At 38.3% G+C, this 15,452-nt stretch overlaps 1 protein-coding gene across 3 annotated transcripts in view; it reads left to right on the forward strand.

Moving 5' to 3' along the window:
- ATP11C (ATPase phospholipid transporting 11C (ATP11C blood group)) overlaps positions 1 to 15,452 on the forward strand; it is a 238,345-nt gene that overhangs the window by 214,440 nt on the left and 8,453 nt on the right. For 2 of the 3 annotated variants that reach the window (XM_077146059.1, XM_077146061.1), the window contains exons 24-28: positions 246 to 373; positions 4,549 to 4,684; positions 6,666 to 6,731; positions 9,461 to 9,564; positions 12,242 to 12,395. In XM_077146059.1, the coding sequence (XP_077002174.1) occupies positions 246 to 373; positions 4,549 to 4,684; positions 6,666 to 6,731; positions 9,461 to 9,564; positions 12,242 to 12,395 (588 nt within the window). Of the gene's footprint in view, positions 1 to 245; positions 374 to 4,548; positions 4,685 to 6,665; positions 6,732 to 9,460; positions 9,565 to 12,241; positions 12,396 to 12,514; positions 12,581 to 15,452 lie in introns of all 3 variants that reach the window. The other variant, XM_077146062.1, reaches the window with a different exon arrangement.

The raw sequence follows: 15,452 nt of genomic DNA on the forward strand, positions 1-15,452 counted from the left end.
TATTGCAGTAGTTCATAGCATGTAAATTCATAAGAGGGGAGGGTACCTTAGTGTGGTGCATCCCAAAATATTAGTTTCTTTTTTTATGATTACTAAATAGAATGATCTTACTGACAGAGTCATTTGCCATTACAAAAAGCATGAGAAGAAACTATCTTGTTTTAGCTATGACTTTTCCATAGTTATAAATAACCTCTTGCAGATGATTGTTACAGTGTATTTCTTTCCTTTGTTTCTCATGTCAGCCACTATATGATGCTGCCTACCTAACAATGTACAATATCTGCTTCACATCCTTGCCCATCTTGGCCTACAGTCTCCTGGAACAGCACATCAATATTGATGCTCTGACCTCAGACCCCCGATTATATATGTAAGTAGAAAATGTAACCAAAACTTCCTCAGACTTTCGAAGTTGTGAGTTTCATTTCATCTTTTGGTGAGAAGCACATGGAACAACCTACCTGATTGGATTATGTGGCTCCGTAATTTTAAGCTACTGAAATCAGATCATGCAACAGGAGAATGACGTATTTCTCAGGCTTTGACCTGTATGTATATATATGTCCATAAAGTGTTTAGTTCAGAATCATTGTAATAGTATTCTGGTGGCTTACAGGAGGACAATATTTTAACTGCCCACATGCAAAAATTATCTTTCGTAGTTTAGAATATTGACTCCTACCTGTAGTAGATAGAATTGGTGTGGTTATGTTATCGCTTGTAAACTGCCCCTGAAATATTGCCCATCTTTGTTAGCCCAATTTTATAGTTTAACTCATCAAGTCGAAGGCCTATTGTATTCATTGTGTATCAGTTAGAAATGGATGCCTTTCTTCATGGATGGAGGACTTGACACCAACCCCAGTTGCTAAGCTATGATATAATTGGATATTTATAAATTAAACCTACAGTTTAGAATAAAAATGTTACTCTGTAGTAGGTTTTAACTTTGCTCAGTGGTGGATAGCAAGTGCAACTGAGAGAGAGAGAGATTCAGGTTATTTGGATGAAATGAAGGTGCCCAAATTTAAGGGACTCCTTTAACCAGTATGAGGCATATAGTTTAGCTTTAGTAATTAATAATTGCTAGAATTATAGGGATTTGTAAAATTTATCATAACGTTTAAGCTTTTAATTATGGAAAATGTCAAACATTCATAAGTAGAGTGAATACAACAAACTCCCCTGAACCCACTACACAATTCAACAATTATCAATTCCTGTCCAATGCTTGAGTTGCATCTTCACGATACTATTTGACATGTTCCACTGGGGCTGCAGAAACTTAAGTGGAAACCTCTGAGAGCATCAGCTTCCAGGCCATCTTTTTACAAATGAGAGACCAGGACCCAGAGATGGGGAAACAAATTGCCTAGGGACACAGAGTATACAACCAGAGGCAAAACCCAGGTCCTCTTGATGACCAACCCTCTGCTCCCTACAACACTGTTATAGCCACAGGGCCCTATTTTCAGACTGTAACTGAAGTGAAGCCCAGTGGGACAGCTGTTCTGGTTGAAATGGGGTTTCACAAGAAACAGGGTGGTGGTGGTGGTGATGATGAGCAGTCTGCCCAAGATTTCAGGCTGACTGCCTGGGCTCAAATCCCAGCTCTGCTACTTACTAGCTGTGTGACCTTGTCCTAGTTATTTGATGGAAGAAACATCATCAAATAATAATAGGACCTAATACACAATGATTTTGTGAGGATGAAAAGAATAACTACCTGTAAAAGAGCATAAAACAGTGCCTGACACATAGTAAGTTATCAATGGATGGTAAGCTATTGACCTTTTGTTTTGTTTTGGTTTGGTTTTGGTTTTTAAAATATTTTTATTGACAAATCTTCATACACATACAGTCCATACATGGTGTATAATCAGTGGCTCACCATATCATCACAGTTCTGTGTATTCATCACCATGATCATTTTTAGAACATTTGTATCACTCCAGAAAAAAAAAAAGAAAAAGAAAAACCCATACATCCCATACCCCTTACCCCTCCCTCCCATTGACCACTAGTATTTCATTCTACCTAATTTTTTTTACCCCTTATCCCCCTGTATCTATTTCTTTTTTTATCCATTTTTTTTTTACTCATCTGTCTATACCCTGGATAAAAGGAACAGCAGGCACAAGATTTTCATTCCCACAGTTACACTGTAAAAGCTATATCATTATACAGTCTTCAAGAATCAAAGCTACTGGAACACAGCTCAACAATTTCAGGTATTTCCCTCCAGCCACTCCAGTTATTGAGCTTATTATTATGATAACTTCTGGCCTGTGCTGAGTACTTACAGACGCTAAGAATGTTGAAATCCTGGAAAAAGCTATTGAGTACAAAATACTAGCGTTTTCTATGAAATTTTAGTGACTACCCTATAGGTATAAGATGAATTATTGAATGATTTCATATGGAGGGTATACTTGACACAGATGATGCAAAATTAAAAGCCGTAGCACCTATTGACCAGCCCAAAGTGCAGCTTTCCCTCCTCCCTCCCTCCTGCTCGGGTCACACTCTGCTCTTGGCCTGTCACTGTATTTTAGATTGCTCCAGCACTCAGAATATTCCTTTGTAAATATGATGCCCTGCTCATCATAGTTGGCTCTCTCTGCAGTGTCCAACTTAATATTCTGGATGGCGTTGTGTTTAGCATATTACAGATTTTGCCTTCAGAGACTTATGACTCGGCCATTTCCAAATGCTTTTTCTTAGAACAAGCCATAGTTAGATGTTTTTACTGTTTTTTAGCAAAAACTTTAAACAGTACTGCATTGATAGAGGACGCAGGTCTAATTTGTTTCTTCGATAGCTTTAAAGGACAAAAGAGAGGTCCTGATGCATGCTCCCTGCAATCATATGGAGGCTTCTGGGGCCTGTGCTGCTGCTCACCCTCTCCCCCGAGCTTCAGTCACTCACACTCTTTCATGGTGGCTGTCTTACTCTGAGTTTCCAATGGCCTTGTCATTCATCTGAGTGCAGCTGGAAAACCTTGTCTGTAACCCAACATACCATGGTGCTCCTGCCTTTCTACCCACTGTGTGTAGTTGTAATTCCCAGAGATGGCTGGGACAGGCAGCAACCACTTCCTGCTTTTGCCTTCTCTGCTGCAGTCCAAGTCAGTCAGTGACTCTCCAAAGCCACATTGGCTGGGCCCTCGCTGCAAGGGTCTTAGGGAGGTGCTCTGACCTGTGACTCCCAGTCACCTTGGGAACATGACTTACTGGCCATGGGTAGGGCATATTTCTATGAAGCAGACCCTCCTTCCTCCTGCCACATTTCTAGAGCAGACAGCAGTATGTCCCCTACATTGCTTTAAACATCCCCTGCATCTCAGGTTCCTGCATCTACCTGAATGTCCTTGTAGAACCAAGTTACATAATTGTTAAGTTTTCAGGAAAGCACTTAACTCAGTACTCAGTCCCACCTGAACAAGGGTCACTTGCATTTACATTACAAAGGTCTTTCTTGTTCTCTCAACCAAGTGATATCCAGATAGTTTTCCTAGCAGGTACAATATTTAATTGATTAGATAGCTTTTGATAAATATTAAGAGCAATTTGAAATGGAAGTCAAAAGAAACACATGCACAAACTAATCTTTCTGTAGCCCTGCTCCATCGTTGATAGCATTATTTAACATTCCTGCTGTTTTTGACAGACTTAAACTTTTGATTTGTCCACCTGCCATTTATTAGAGCATGACTATACAACCTCAAACCTGTTATTTGACTTGATACCAAAAATATATATAAAGGACACCCACCCCACCCCTAAGACCTAAAAGAAAGCATCCTTTCCAGGAAGAAATATTGATTAAATGAAATATTTTAACAGTTTTATTTGGAAAGCAGTGGTAGTATGCATTGAGAACATATAGGCTGTGAAGTCAAGTCAATCAAGGATGGTATATTAGCTCTGTCCCTTGCTAGCAGAATGAACTTAGACATGCTGCTCCACCTGTGGTTCCCAAACTTAGCTACACATTAGAATCACTTGGTAAGCTTTAAATAGCTTTTGATGCCCAGGTTACACCCCATGCCAATGAGATCCAAATATCTGAGAGCTAGACTCAGTAGTCTTGAAAGATCCCTAGGTGATGCCAGTATGTTTGGAGCCATTAAACTATACACATCTTTTTGGACTCCTTCTTTGTAAATGAAAGTGACAGTATCTGTCTCACATAGGTTTTATGTGGATGAAAAAAGGTAATGTGTATAAAACTCCGTTATATGCTCAGTTCCTAGCATACAAGAAGTGGGAGCTCTTATTATTGATAGTTATTGTGTAAGCAGCCACAACTTTAATTTAGAAGCTTTTTTAACAGTTTACTCCAGTGCATGAGGTGGGAGATGATTGTGCAAAGATGATCCTCCAGCTAAGTCTGACCCTTTAACAAAAGCAATAGCAAAATTCCATCAGCGGTGGATCAATGCCCATTTGCACCTTTGGTACCTCACTGTATCTTTAAATAAACAGTCTGCAGTTTTCTTTAACCTGTGGTATGTCTTTGGTTTTGATTTCCTTTTCTCAATAGGAAAATTTCTGGTAATGCCATGCTACAGTTGGGCCCCTTCTTATATTGGACATTTCTGGCTGCCTTTGAAGGGACAGTGTTCTTCTTTGGAACTTACTTTCTTTTTCAGACTTCATCCTTAGAAGAGAATGGAAAGGTAAGACTAATATGTCATTACATCTTTCAGTATTGTAAGCATGGCTTATCTTTTTTTTAAATAGACACTGGGTCTGTCATATACATATTTTAGCTGTAATCATTTTTTTCTTCATTATTTGTCTTAAATACGGTTTTGAGTTCTCCCAACTTTGTTACAACAATAGAGGTATTGAAGTAAGAAATAACTTCCTATGTGCATGACTAACTAGAGAGCATATAAACAAACCTTCTGGAAGCTTAACTGGACTATAATTTTTAGTAGATAAAAAGAGTTCTTGGGACTTCAGGTTTTGGAGCCCTGCTCTTTGATGTGAGAAAGGCCTTTCCTAATTGAAAGCAAAGTCTGACCCCACTCAGTTCTCATTCATAGTGGTCTTCTGTGCTTGGGGTTGAAGGGGGTAGCTGCCATATCTTTGGAGTGTTTGCTCAATAGATATAGAGAAGAAAGTCCCTTCGCTTCTGCCTTCCCTTCCACATGGAGCATATCCAGCGCCTTCTCAGCCAGCAGTCACATCAGTCAGCAGCTGTATTAGGATGATTTTACACTGGACATACTCCAGGAGAGAATCACTGATAGGGGACAGAGGAGGCCTTCTTCCTCAAGCCACTCAGGAAAAAAAGCCAACACATTGCCTTGCATGCCGCTTTCACTATGTTCTCCTTTGCTATTTCTGGGATTCCTCTTTTATGGTCATCCATTCTTTATAATCATAGTTTGAAGCAAAGCTAAGGCTCAAAAAGGATTTACTGAGTACAGTGACTATGTACAGATCCTATACAATTAATACCTCTTATAAAAGTGCTAGGCTCAGTTAATTTGAATGATGCTTTGAAATTAGGTACTACAGTCAAAACCTTTCTAATTTGGACAGATAGAAATCAATATAGTATAAATACAGATTTAGTACCTTACAGTAGATACATATCCATGGGCAAGTCACTTGAGCTTTTCAAGTCAACTTTGCCCATCAGGAAGAAGGGATTAGATTTTTTTATTCCTCGGGTCCCTTCAACTTTATGACTGATCTGTGGCGTTTACTTTTTATTTTTATTGAGCACATAAATTGCACATAGCTAGATATGCTCGAAAAGAGTTGCTCCCAAGTAGGCACATTTGCTCCTGCAGTGTGTTGGCGCAATTCATTTGCTCAGCACTCTTCAAGTTGTGTATGGGGACCCAGCCTCTGTCCAACTCATCATCCATTTTGAGTTCATGAAGTCCAAATTAATAAGGTTTTACTATATATGTTACCATCTTTTTAAATGTTTGTTAAAACTGCAAGTGTTAGAACTGCTGCCAGCAATGAAACATAACACCCATGTATGATTTGATTGAATCCTTTTTTGCTTCTATTAACCTTAATTTTTTGCTTTTATTTTTTTAAAAACCTTTCACATTTCACTTTCTGTTTTAATGTTATGCATTCAGATCTTGACAGCGTTTGGTAAGCATATGTGCCATTCATTGCCATCATTTGGATTTATACATGGTATCTGCTTTTCTTTGATGTGCACATGCTGACAGCTCTAATATTTACAGCCAAAAATTTAGGCTGTAGGTTTTTAAAATGTGGGTCTGTTTGTTCACAAATTATTCCTTATTGGAGAAATTTAGTTCTAAATTACAGGAAAAGCCTATATCAAACTCTTTAGAAACACGAATCCTCTAGATAGCTTGTCTAGATGCTGTTAGTAGAGTACTTCTTTCCTGCCTTTGTCACAATAGTGAGTTCCCTGTTTGATTCTGCATGGAGTAATGGAAATAAATCCTGCTAACCACAGCTATGTGTACCTGTCTGTGAAAATTTAGACTCACTGTCCAGTCCAGCATTGTGGCCTGATTTCTTTGACCAGGTATTTCCCTAAGCAATTCATAGAAAAATCTTGGCAGTTACCCTCAGGATGACAATTGGCCTTGTATTTCTCAGCAGACTGGTATAGAAATGGTATGGTGCATTTAATTGTTAAATGTTTTTCAGGTATATGGAAACTGGACTTTTGGAACCATTGTTTTTACAGTCTTAATATTCACTGTAACACTAAAGGTTAGATTTTTATTTATTCAAATATGTTCAACACCTTTTTTGTAGTAGTTTCTGTTTTTATCCTAATATATCTTTTTAATTTTGGTGTGGATTGTTACTCTAACCTTGGTCTAAATGCTTGTTAACACCCAAATCATACTAAGGATTTGGGCATTTGTATATTATTTGTGATCCTTTTTTTTTCCAGTATATTATCTATCCTCTCTGTCTCATCATACGTTTAAAAAAAACAGAACACTATTCTTAATGTTGGAAATCTGTTCCTTCTTTCCTTTTGTTTTCAAGGCATTGGATAAGTAGCATATAAACAGGGTTTGAGTCTGAGTGTGTGTGTTTCCACATTAAGTACTTGCATCTTTTTTATAAATTGCATATCTGTTTAAGAATCTCAGACCTAAAGGGAATTTGGGTGCTTAAGGTAGATGAATTAGGTATTCATATGCTATAAATACATGATATAATATATATGCAAAAGAGCTTGGTAAGGGAAACATTTTACAAATTGTATTCATCCCTGAAATTTACCCATGTTAGCAATGAAGTGCTTAAATATATGCAGCAGTTAATACACAAGAAGGATGATTTAGGCAAAATCATTGACGTTAACATGCAGCCATGTAATACATTCTGAAGCCTTACTGGATGCTACTTTTAATATCCATGAGTTGGGATTCTCTTATAGTTGAAAACATAGTCAGCATTCTTTTGATCATTCTAGCAATAAACAACCTTACATGGGATCCAAGAATGAATACCTTTCATTGAATCCCAACCCAACCAGTGTTCAGAACTGGAATTCAGAAGTATAATTGAAAAAGGACCTCTAATTATTTGTCCCCTAAATTTTTATTCCTAGTTCATTTCTCTTATTGAATAAAGATAACATGTTTGCATTATTTAGCTCCTATTTCAACAATATTTTAAGGCTTTAAAATTGTATGTTACAGTTCATCTCAGTTTAGCCACACACTAGCAGTGTGTCCTTGGACAAATTATTTCATTTCTCTGTGCCACAGTTTCCTCTTCTGTAGCATGGAGATAAAAGTAGCCCCTACCTCTCTTACTATTTTTGTGATGAGACAATTAGTGAATACATATAAGGCACTTCGAATGGTGTCTAGCACATACAACATGGTCGTTACAAGAAATGCTAGTTTGTGTTATTACATTTCACAGGCTCATAATGATTTGAAATGGAACCCCTTCCCCACTTTTTTCATCCTTGCTTTGCATGTGGCCCCTGAACTGCAAGTGGCCTTTGCAGCTAAGGTTACTGCAGCAGCTTTCAGATGTACATCGAAGGACGTCTACTCCCTTTTTCTTCGATAGATGTTATTGTGACATTTTCCCTTATGGGCCTAGTGGGTGAGAATTCAAGGCTAGGCCACCTTAACAGTATTATCAGCATCTAGTTTATGAATAGAGAAACTGTTACAGAGAGCTGAGGACCCATAGTGGCACAGCAAGTAACAAAACTGAGAGACTACCTCCCCCCCAAAATAGCAAATGCTTTGGATATTAGCTCATGTGACCCAAAAATTTTAAACAAGAAGAATAGACCATACTTTTGCTTTGAGGTCACATCTGAAAAACTCAGATAACACCGTCTGAAAAAAAACGATAAGTCCTGGCAGAAACTTGAAGAGATTAAAATCCAAGGCAATAGTAAATTTCGTACTTTCTTTTTTAAGCATTGTTTATTGTGAGCTATAACATTTATACAGAAAAGTGATAAATTTCAGAGGATAGTTTAACAAGTAGTTAGCAAATTTCAAATTTCAAAGAATATTATGGGTTATAGTTCCACAATTTCAGGTATTTCCTTCTGGCTATTCTAATACACTAGAAACTAAAAAGAAATATCCATATAATGATACTGATGTCTTCTCAGTTACAACTCCTCCCTCTCATTTGATCATTCTTCTTGGATATTTGGGCAATGACCCTCCTAACTTCATGTTGAAAAGGCATATCAACATTATGGGGTAGGGGGATGCAACAGGTTGATGTTCTTGGAGAGACTGGCACCTCTTAAATTTCAGGGTTTATCTGGTATAGGAACAATCTGGAGGTTTTAAGTTTCTAAAAATTTCATGAATTTAATGGATTAGATGTGGGTTTTTTAGATGTGGGTTTTGCAGTGAGAAAGGCACACTACCTAATCAAGCATGTGATGCCTTACTACACAATGCGAGGTGTTTTAGAGCTAGTTGCCATTACGTGTAGTGACCCCCATCTTTGTGTTTGAACTCTTGTAACTCCTTCGTATAGTTTCTCTACGCTTCCTAGCTCTCACTTCCTTTTGTCCTCCTGCTTTTTAAAACACCTGCTTCCACCAGCAAGGTTTTCTTCTTTTGCCATCACTACCCTGACCTGAGAACTTGGGGCTCTGGCCTCCTGGATATTAACCATTACCTCATTCCTTACCTTTCCCTCAGTGATGAGGCAGCAGCAACCCCATGCCCGGACCTATAAGCTCCTAGCTTTGATCCCACACCTCCATGCCTGTCCTCAAGTCTGTAGGCCTTAGCACAGAGCTCAGCTCTTTCTCACCCTAGTCCTCTGAAAGGCCTAGGTTCTGTTCTGTACAATTAGTTCTATTCTTCTCTTGCTCCCTGGCCCAAGCTACATCCTCTTCATGCTGTGTACAGGTTATCAGACAACATGGTAGTGTATCTCCCGGTACAATTTCTACTCATCATAAAACCTCTTGTGTTTTATCTTTTCAGCTTGCCTTGGACACGCGATTCTGGACATGGATAAATCATTTTGTGATTTGGGGTTCCTTAGCCTTTTATGTATTTTTCTCATTCTTCTGGGGAGGAATTATTTGGTAAGCAGCTGTGCACGTGCCAGTAATATGTAATAGCAAAATAGATGTCTATATATATGTACAGTCTATGTAAACTTTAACTCTACTTTTAAAATTTTGATTATATAAGATGGCAGATCTTTAATAATTATGGAATGAGTTACTTCTAGGCAGTAATGCTGTCAATTTCAGTTAAGTTTTCAAATAAAAGTATATAGATTGCAAGAGTTATTCAAAAGGCCTCCTTCTGGTAGCCCTGTCCCACATCTTAAAGGTTTGTGAACATCTCTGTGTGAAGTGAAGCTAGAACTTCTAGCATGACCTCCTATGATTTCCACTGGAAATACTCATCCTGTGAAGTTTCTATTTGCTATGTTGGCTAATAGATATGTTATTATCTATTTGGATCCTAGTCTCAGTCTATGGAATATAACTATTGTCCATACCACTACAGGTGGGCTCAGGCCTAGGACGTATACCCCTTCATACCCAAAGGATTACACCTTGAATTCCCTATTCCATTGCCTTTGTGGGTGGTGGGATAGGCATACTCTACAACCTGGTCTTTAATTTCACCCAATTCATCTCTGTTCAGTAAATGTTTATTCGGAATCCACTCTGTGCTAGGTACTCTAGAGGTTACAGAGATGAATGAGACTGAAGCCCTGCCCTCAAGAAGAGTAGGACGCACTAGTGTAGGAGTCATAAAGAATGGAAATGTTAGATTTGCATTTCCTTTCCTTGCCCCCAGAGACCTGCATTTTGGTTTTAAGTATCAAAGTTGTTTTTGTTCATCAATAACTCCGCCTGTGGAGCAGCAGAGAACATGACTATAGCAGGCCATAGGGTGAGATCCCAGAGTATATATTTTCACTGGTTTGAGCAAAATCATAAACACAAAACATTTTATTTTATCACAGAGTTGTGAAGAACTATAGAGGACCATGTTTATGTCCTTTGAGACTTAATTATTAGAAACTCTTACTATTTTGACAGGCTATTTTTTTACACAAGCCTTAAGAAATAAAAATATGAAAAACCTTCAAGAAGTGCCAGCTTTGAAAAGTATAATTGCAGCATACACTTGGCACCTCTGAAGGTAATGATTGAGAGCAAAGAAACTGAAGGAAGTTTGTATTTTCCTTAATAATATACAAATGAATCAAGTTGATTAACCAAATATAATATACAGTCGTAGGTCTGCCCAGAGTGCCGTAAATTCTATGAATCTGTGTAATCAGCATCTGATATGAAATTTATAAATTTGTAAAATTTCCTCAATGAAATATTTCTAGCAAACTAAAACAAGTTTCTATATATTTTCTCAGAATATTTCTTATTGATTAAAGTAAATCCCTTAAATGATTAAGACATCATCAAACTTTAATGAGCCTTAATCTGTTTTTATTCATTAGTGATATTTAAAATAAAATATTAGTAAATCTTTTTTCTTTTGTTGCCATCAGTGCTGTTCTTAAGTAGAGCTTTCTGAGTTCAACTATTTCATGAATATATACTTGATATTACAAAGCACCTGGCAAAATGCGACTAGAAACTGAAACTTCATCTAACGTCCCCAGAATGTTCTACCCTGAGGCATTGAAACACACTCCTCTTCAGGGCGGGCAGTGAAAATGACTCAGTTAACTGCTTAGAAAATTAGGGTGCTCTTACAAGAATGGGGGTAGAATTCTGTAGAAGTATTTTCTGTAAGGTAGGAGCCCTAGAAAGCTTACTTAGCCCAGATTTTCTAAGTTTGCCCACCTCTCTGTCCAGCTCACTAATGTCCCCCAATCTAGTCTGCATATGTCGAGCCACATGCTTAATTCAATCACATAAATTTTAAAATGAGAGACCCAGTCTTTCTTCAGTGAGCACTATATGTGACCTAATAAATGGGACTGACCAGTTATCTCTTGAGGGCTCCAAATACTAGGGTCTGATGTGCATCCAGATGTGCAACATCTACTTTGCACTTCCTGCCCCTCAGCTGCATTAACGAGTGGGGCTCTCTGCAGCTTGGTGCAGGCTTGGGAATCCAGCTATAGCTTCTCAATGACCAACCAAGTGAAATCTGCCTTCAGAAGAAGGGGTCCCCCTGGATTCCCAGATTCCAAGGCTTAATGACCTATTGTAGTATTCTCCTTTCTGTCGGCCTACATAGTATGCACTGGTACTCCATAAATATTTGTGGATGAGAATGCTAGATGCCTGTCATTTGAGACATGATAAGCTCTACAGTCTTTTTGGTATTTACATGGGTTTTCTTGGGGGGTAGTTATAAAAATGCCTTTTAAATTTCTGAAAACTCTCCTCATATGAGTGAAACAGCTGGGGAACTAATATGCTTGTTAGCATAGAAATTAACCATCATTTCTCTTGAATATCTTTGAAGCTCCAACATTTTCTAATATAAGTAAATATTCCCCAGTTGACAACTTTGGAGTTGATTGCCTGATTGTTTTTCAGTCAAATGCATTTTATTATATTGTTCCCTTTGATTATCATTCCTTTTCTTTTCGAACATTTGGTAAATGGAATATGTTTACTACTTTTGGGACTCCCTAGAGGAAATTATTTATATTAATGTGCTTAATGAAGATTCCTTCTAAATACAAAAGACAGTTTCAATTACACTTCTGTTTTATGTATTGGGAGCTAACTTGTTTTTCCATTATGTATTTTCTTTCCATTCCAGGCCTTTTCTCAAACAGCAGAGAATGTATTTTGTATTTGCTCAAATGCTGTCTTCTATATCCACCTGGTTGGCAATAGTTCTTCTAATATTTATCAGCCTTTTCCCTGAGATTCTCCTGATAGTATTAAAGAATGTAAGAAGAAGAAGTGCCAGGGTAAGAACTAACTTTATGCTATAGCCTGGTTTTTGGAAGGGGCTTTGATATCTGCCATGAACTAAAAACTTTATTTAGAGAATTATATCAGTTACAGCATTTTAAACCCCTCCTTACAGGTTCATCACTTAATTTCCTCTTCTGCATAAAAAGTATAGTAAAAACTTCGTTACCCAATGCAGGTGGTAAGTAGATTCCTTAGTAGTGTTCTGTGTGACATTTAGCAATCCATATGGAGTATCTCATATGCTCCATATGGAATTTTACAAGGGGGAGATTTTTTATTTAGCCTAGACTTTTCACACCAGGAATTTCCACACCAACATTTCCGCTTTAACCTTAGAGATTTCCTTATGGGTTGTTTGCAGATCTTCTTTTCAGTTGATAATCCCAAACCTTTCAAACCTTTCCCCTTCCTTTAATTATAGTGCTGCTTAATCTCTGTGTTGCTTCTAGCCCTGTCTGTCCAGCAGTAGATTAGAACCAAAGAGGATTCCCTGGATGTGGCTTCAACATCCTTACTCTCCTGAATACACTTATAAAAAATTCAAGATTATTTTATAAGTGTGTTTTTGTTTTGTTTTGTTCTGCCGCTTAAATTGTAGATTTCTTGTGGGTATTAGAAGCTATTACTCTCTACGGCCTAATCATTTGGCCCTGCATTATTTGATATCTTTTGAACATTTCTAAAAAAGACTTTAAAGTGAAAGGGGGTAGGTTAGCCTAGAAAGTAAAACTTTAGGCAGATTTGACCAACAGGTTAATTAAATATGTTCTATTCCTGCCAGCAGTAGCATATTTTGCCAAACAAAACCTTGTTCCTGTTATATTGACTCCCGTTATATTGACACCAACTAGATCTTGTATCCCCACCAAGGCAGTATTTTCAGGAATCGTCTAAGCTCCGTCTGCCTGACCTACGCAACCAGTTTCGCCACAAAACTGGTTTGTCTGGGCTTTCTGGTTTGTTTGATTTTTTAGTCTTTTGAGTTGTTATAATCCAGTACTTGACATTAGGTGGACATAGGAATCTGAAATTATTATAGTGATTAGATGTGTTAGAGAGGAGTTTCATGTCATAAGTCATTGTCAGGCCCAATTAAAACAATAGCAATGTCAGCAGCACAAGCTACCTTGATTCTTGGTGTACAAGGCCAATCAGTATACAATTAGATGGTCAGAATTGGCCCAAATTTCCTGCTTCTGCATGCCTTACAGGCTGAACCTGGACAAGGCAGCCACAGCCTAGCTAAGATTGCCTTATTACATTCCTAAACCCTTCCAGTGGATTGCATACTAACTCCCTCTAGCCTGGGACTTAATGGAAAAGTGACATTTAATTGCCCAATTATACTTTTATATCAGTTGAACAGAAGTAACCAGGTTGATATGACAGGTTCCTACCAGAGTGTTTCAAGAGGCAATTTGGATGAAGCCAAGTAAAAGAGTATCACAGTAAGAAATGGCATGGTGCCTTTTTATAACAGAGAATTTTTCTGGGGAAGAACCCCAGTTGCTCTTCCATTCTCCTTCTTTGGAAGTACACCTTGGTGTTTTTGTTATTTGGGGTGTTGAGACTCACACTAAAATGGCTCACATCCAGCTTCATGCTCTAAAGATGATACAAAAATCTCAGAAATTAAAACCTTCAAACACATCATCCTAACCTCTTCCTTAGTTAAGCCCTTTCTTTAAGAAAGATAGACACTGGCTGGAGGTACCTTTCATACTGACCAGTAAATGGAGGGGGATGGTGCAAGACACTCACAGATAAAAGCTTAGAACATTTTCTGTCCATGAAAATAGGAGGTCCCAAACTTCTGTTGAAAGTACGGAGCTCTAGGACTACAGCCCTTTTTACTTAGCAGCATAGAATTTGCCAGGCTTTGGCATGAAATTTGTTTGCCAGGGGTTATGTCCATGGTGAGAGGAAGTTTAGTGTCTGTGCTGTAGCTTGGCATGCTGATGTGCTAGAAGAACTAGGAGAATTTCCATGATCATCTTCATTCATTCAGTCATTCATTCATTCATTTATTCCTACCCTCATTGAACCAATAAATGTTTATTGAACCACCTACTGATGAACATCTCTCTTTATATCCAATGTCTGAACGGCCAAATGGTTTTTCAGACTTTGTGGGATTCTGAAAGTTGCAGATGAGAGAGAACATTACGGGCACTCAGCAGCGCTGCCACTTCTTCCTTTTTTGTTTTATTTTCTTGTGAAAAACTGCAAGAGCAAAATAGTGCATACAAATGTATAAAGGCCAATTGAAACATGGCAGCCACTGCTATTTTGATAAATTACATTTGCTTACATAAGGCCCTATTTGGCCATATCAAAGAGGGAGAATCTACCCCTAACATGAAGGAGAAACAATATCTTACTTTCCCCAAAATAGATTGGCCTTGACATTTAATGATCAACACTCTGACATCCTGGAGAACTTCCTGCTTTGTTCAAGATCCCTTTCTAAGGCATTGGTCTCATTTTAAACAGAGGCAGAAGATTCTTTTACTCTGAGTCTGCATCATACCTGACAGGCTCGCTCATGGGGTAAAGTGTATATCCCTACCTAGAGGCAAAGATACCCCTGACTTCATCCCATAAGCTTCTTGGACTCTTTGCACATGCAGCTGGAAATGCCAGTGGCAGATGGGCCACCTGTACTGTCTCCATGTGGGCCTTGGCAGGTGCTTTGTGAAGGGAACTTGGCAGTGGGTAATGCAGAGGAAAGGGGCTAAGTCATTTGCATTCAACACACGTTGCCTGAAGGCCCAATGAGCTGGCTACTATACTAGGTGTTAGAAGTCACAGGAGTGAATCAGGCCCTGCCCACAGGGGCCTCTCACTCTGCTTAGGTTATAAAGGTAATTCATAAGCTGGTATAAAGCAGAACGGTAAAAGTCAGTGAGGACATGCGTTGTCATACCTACTTGTGCTATTTCAGGACTTGAGTCACTACCCTCTGAAGCTGCCAATAAAAAGGCTGATATGGTGACCTCCCCCACAGCCAAGTTCCATCCTGGCACCAGCATTATAAAATAATTCTTCTG

This window comes from Tamandua tetradactyla, chromosome X (assembly GCF_023851605.1).
Source record: "Tamandua tetradactyla isolate mTamTet1 chromosome X, mTamTet1.pri, whole genome shotgun sequence".
NCBI classification, from domain to species: Eukaryota; Metazoa; Chordata; class Mammalia; order Pilosa; family Myrmecophagidae; genus Tamandua; species Tamandua tetradactyla.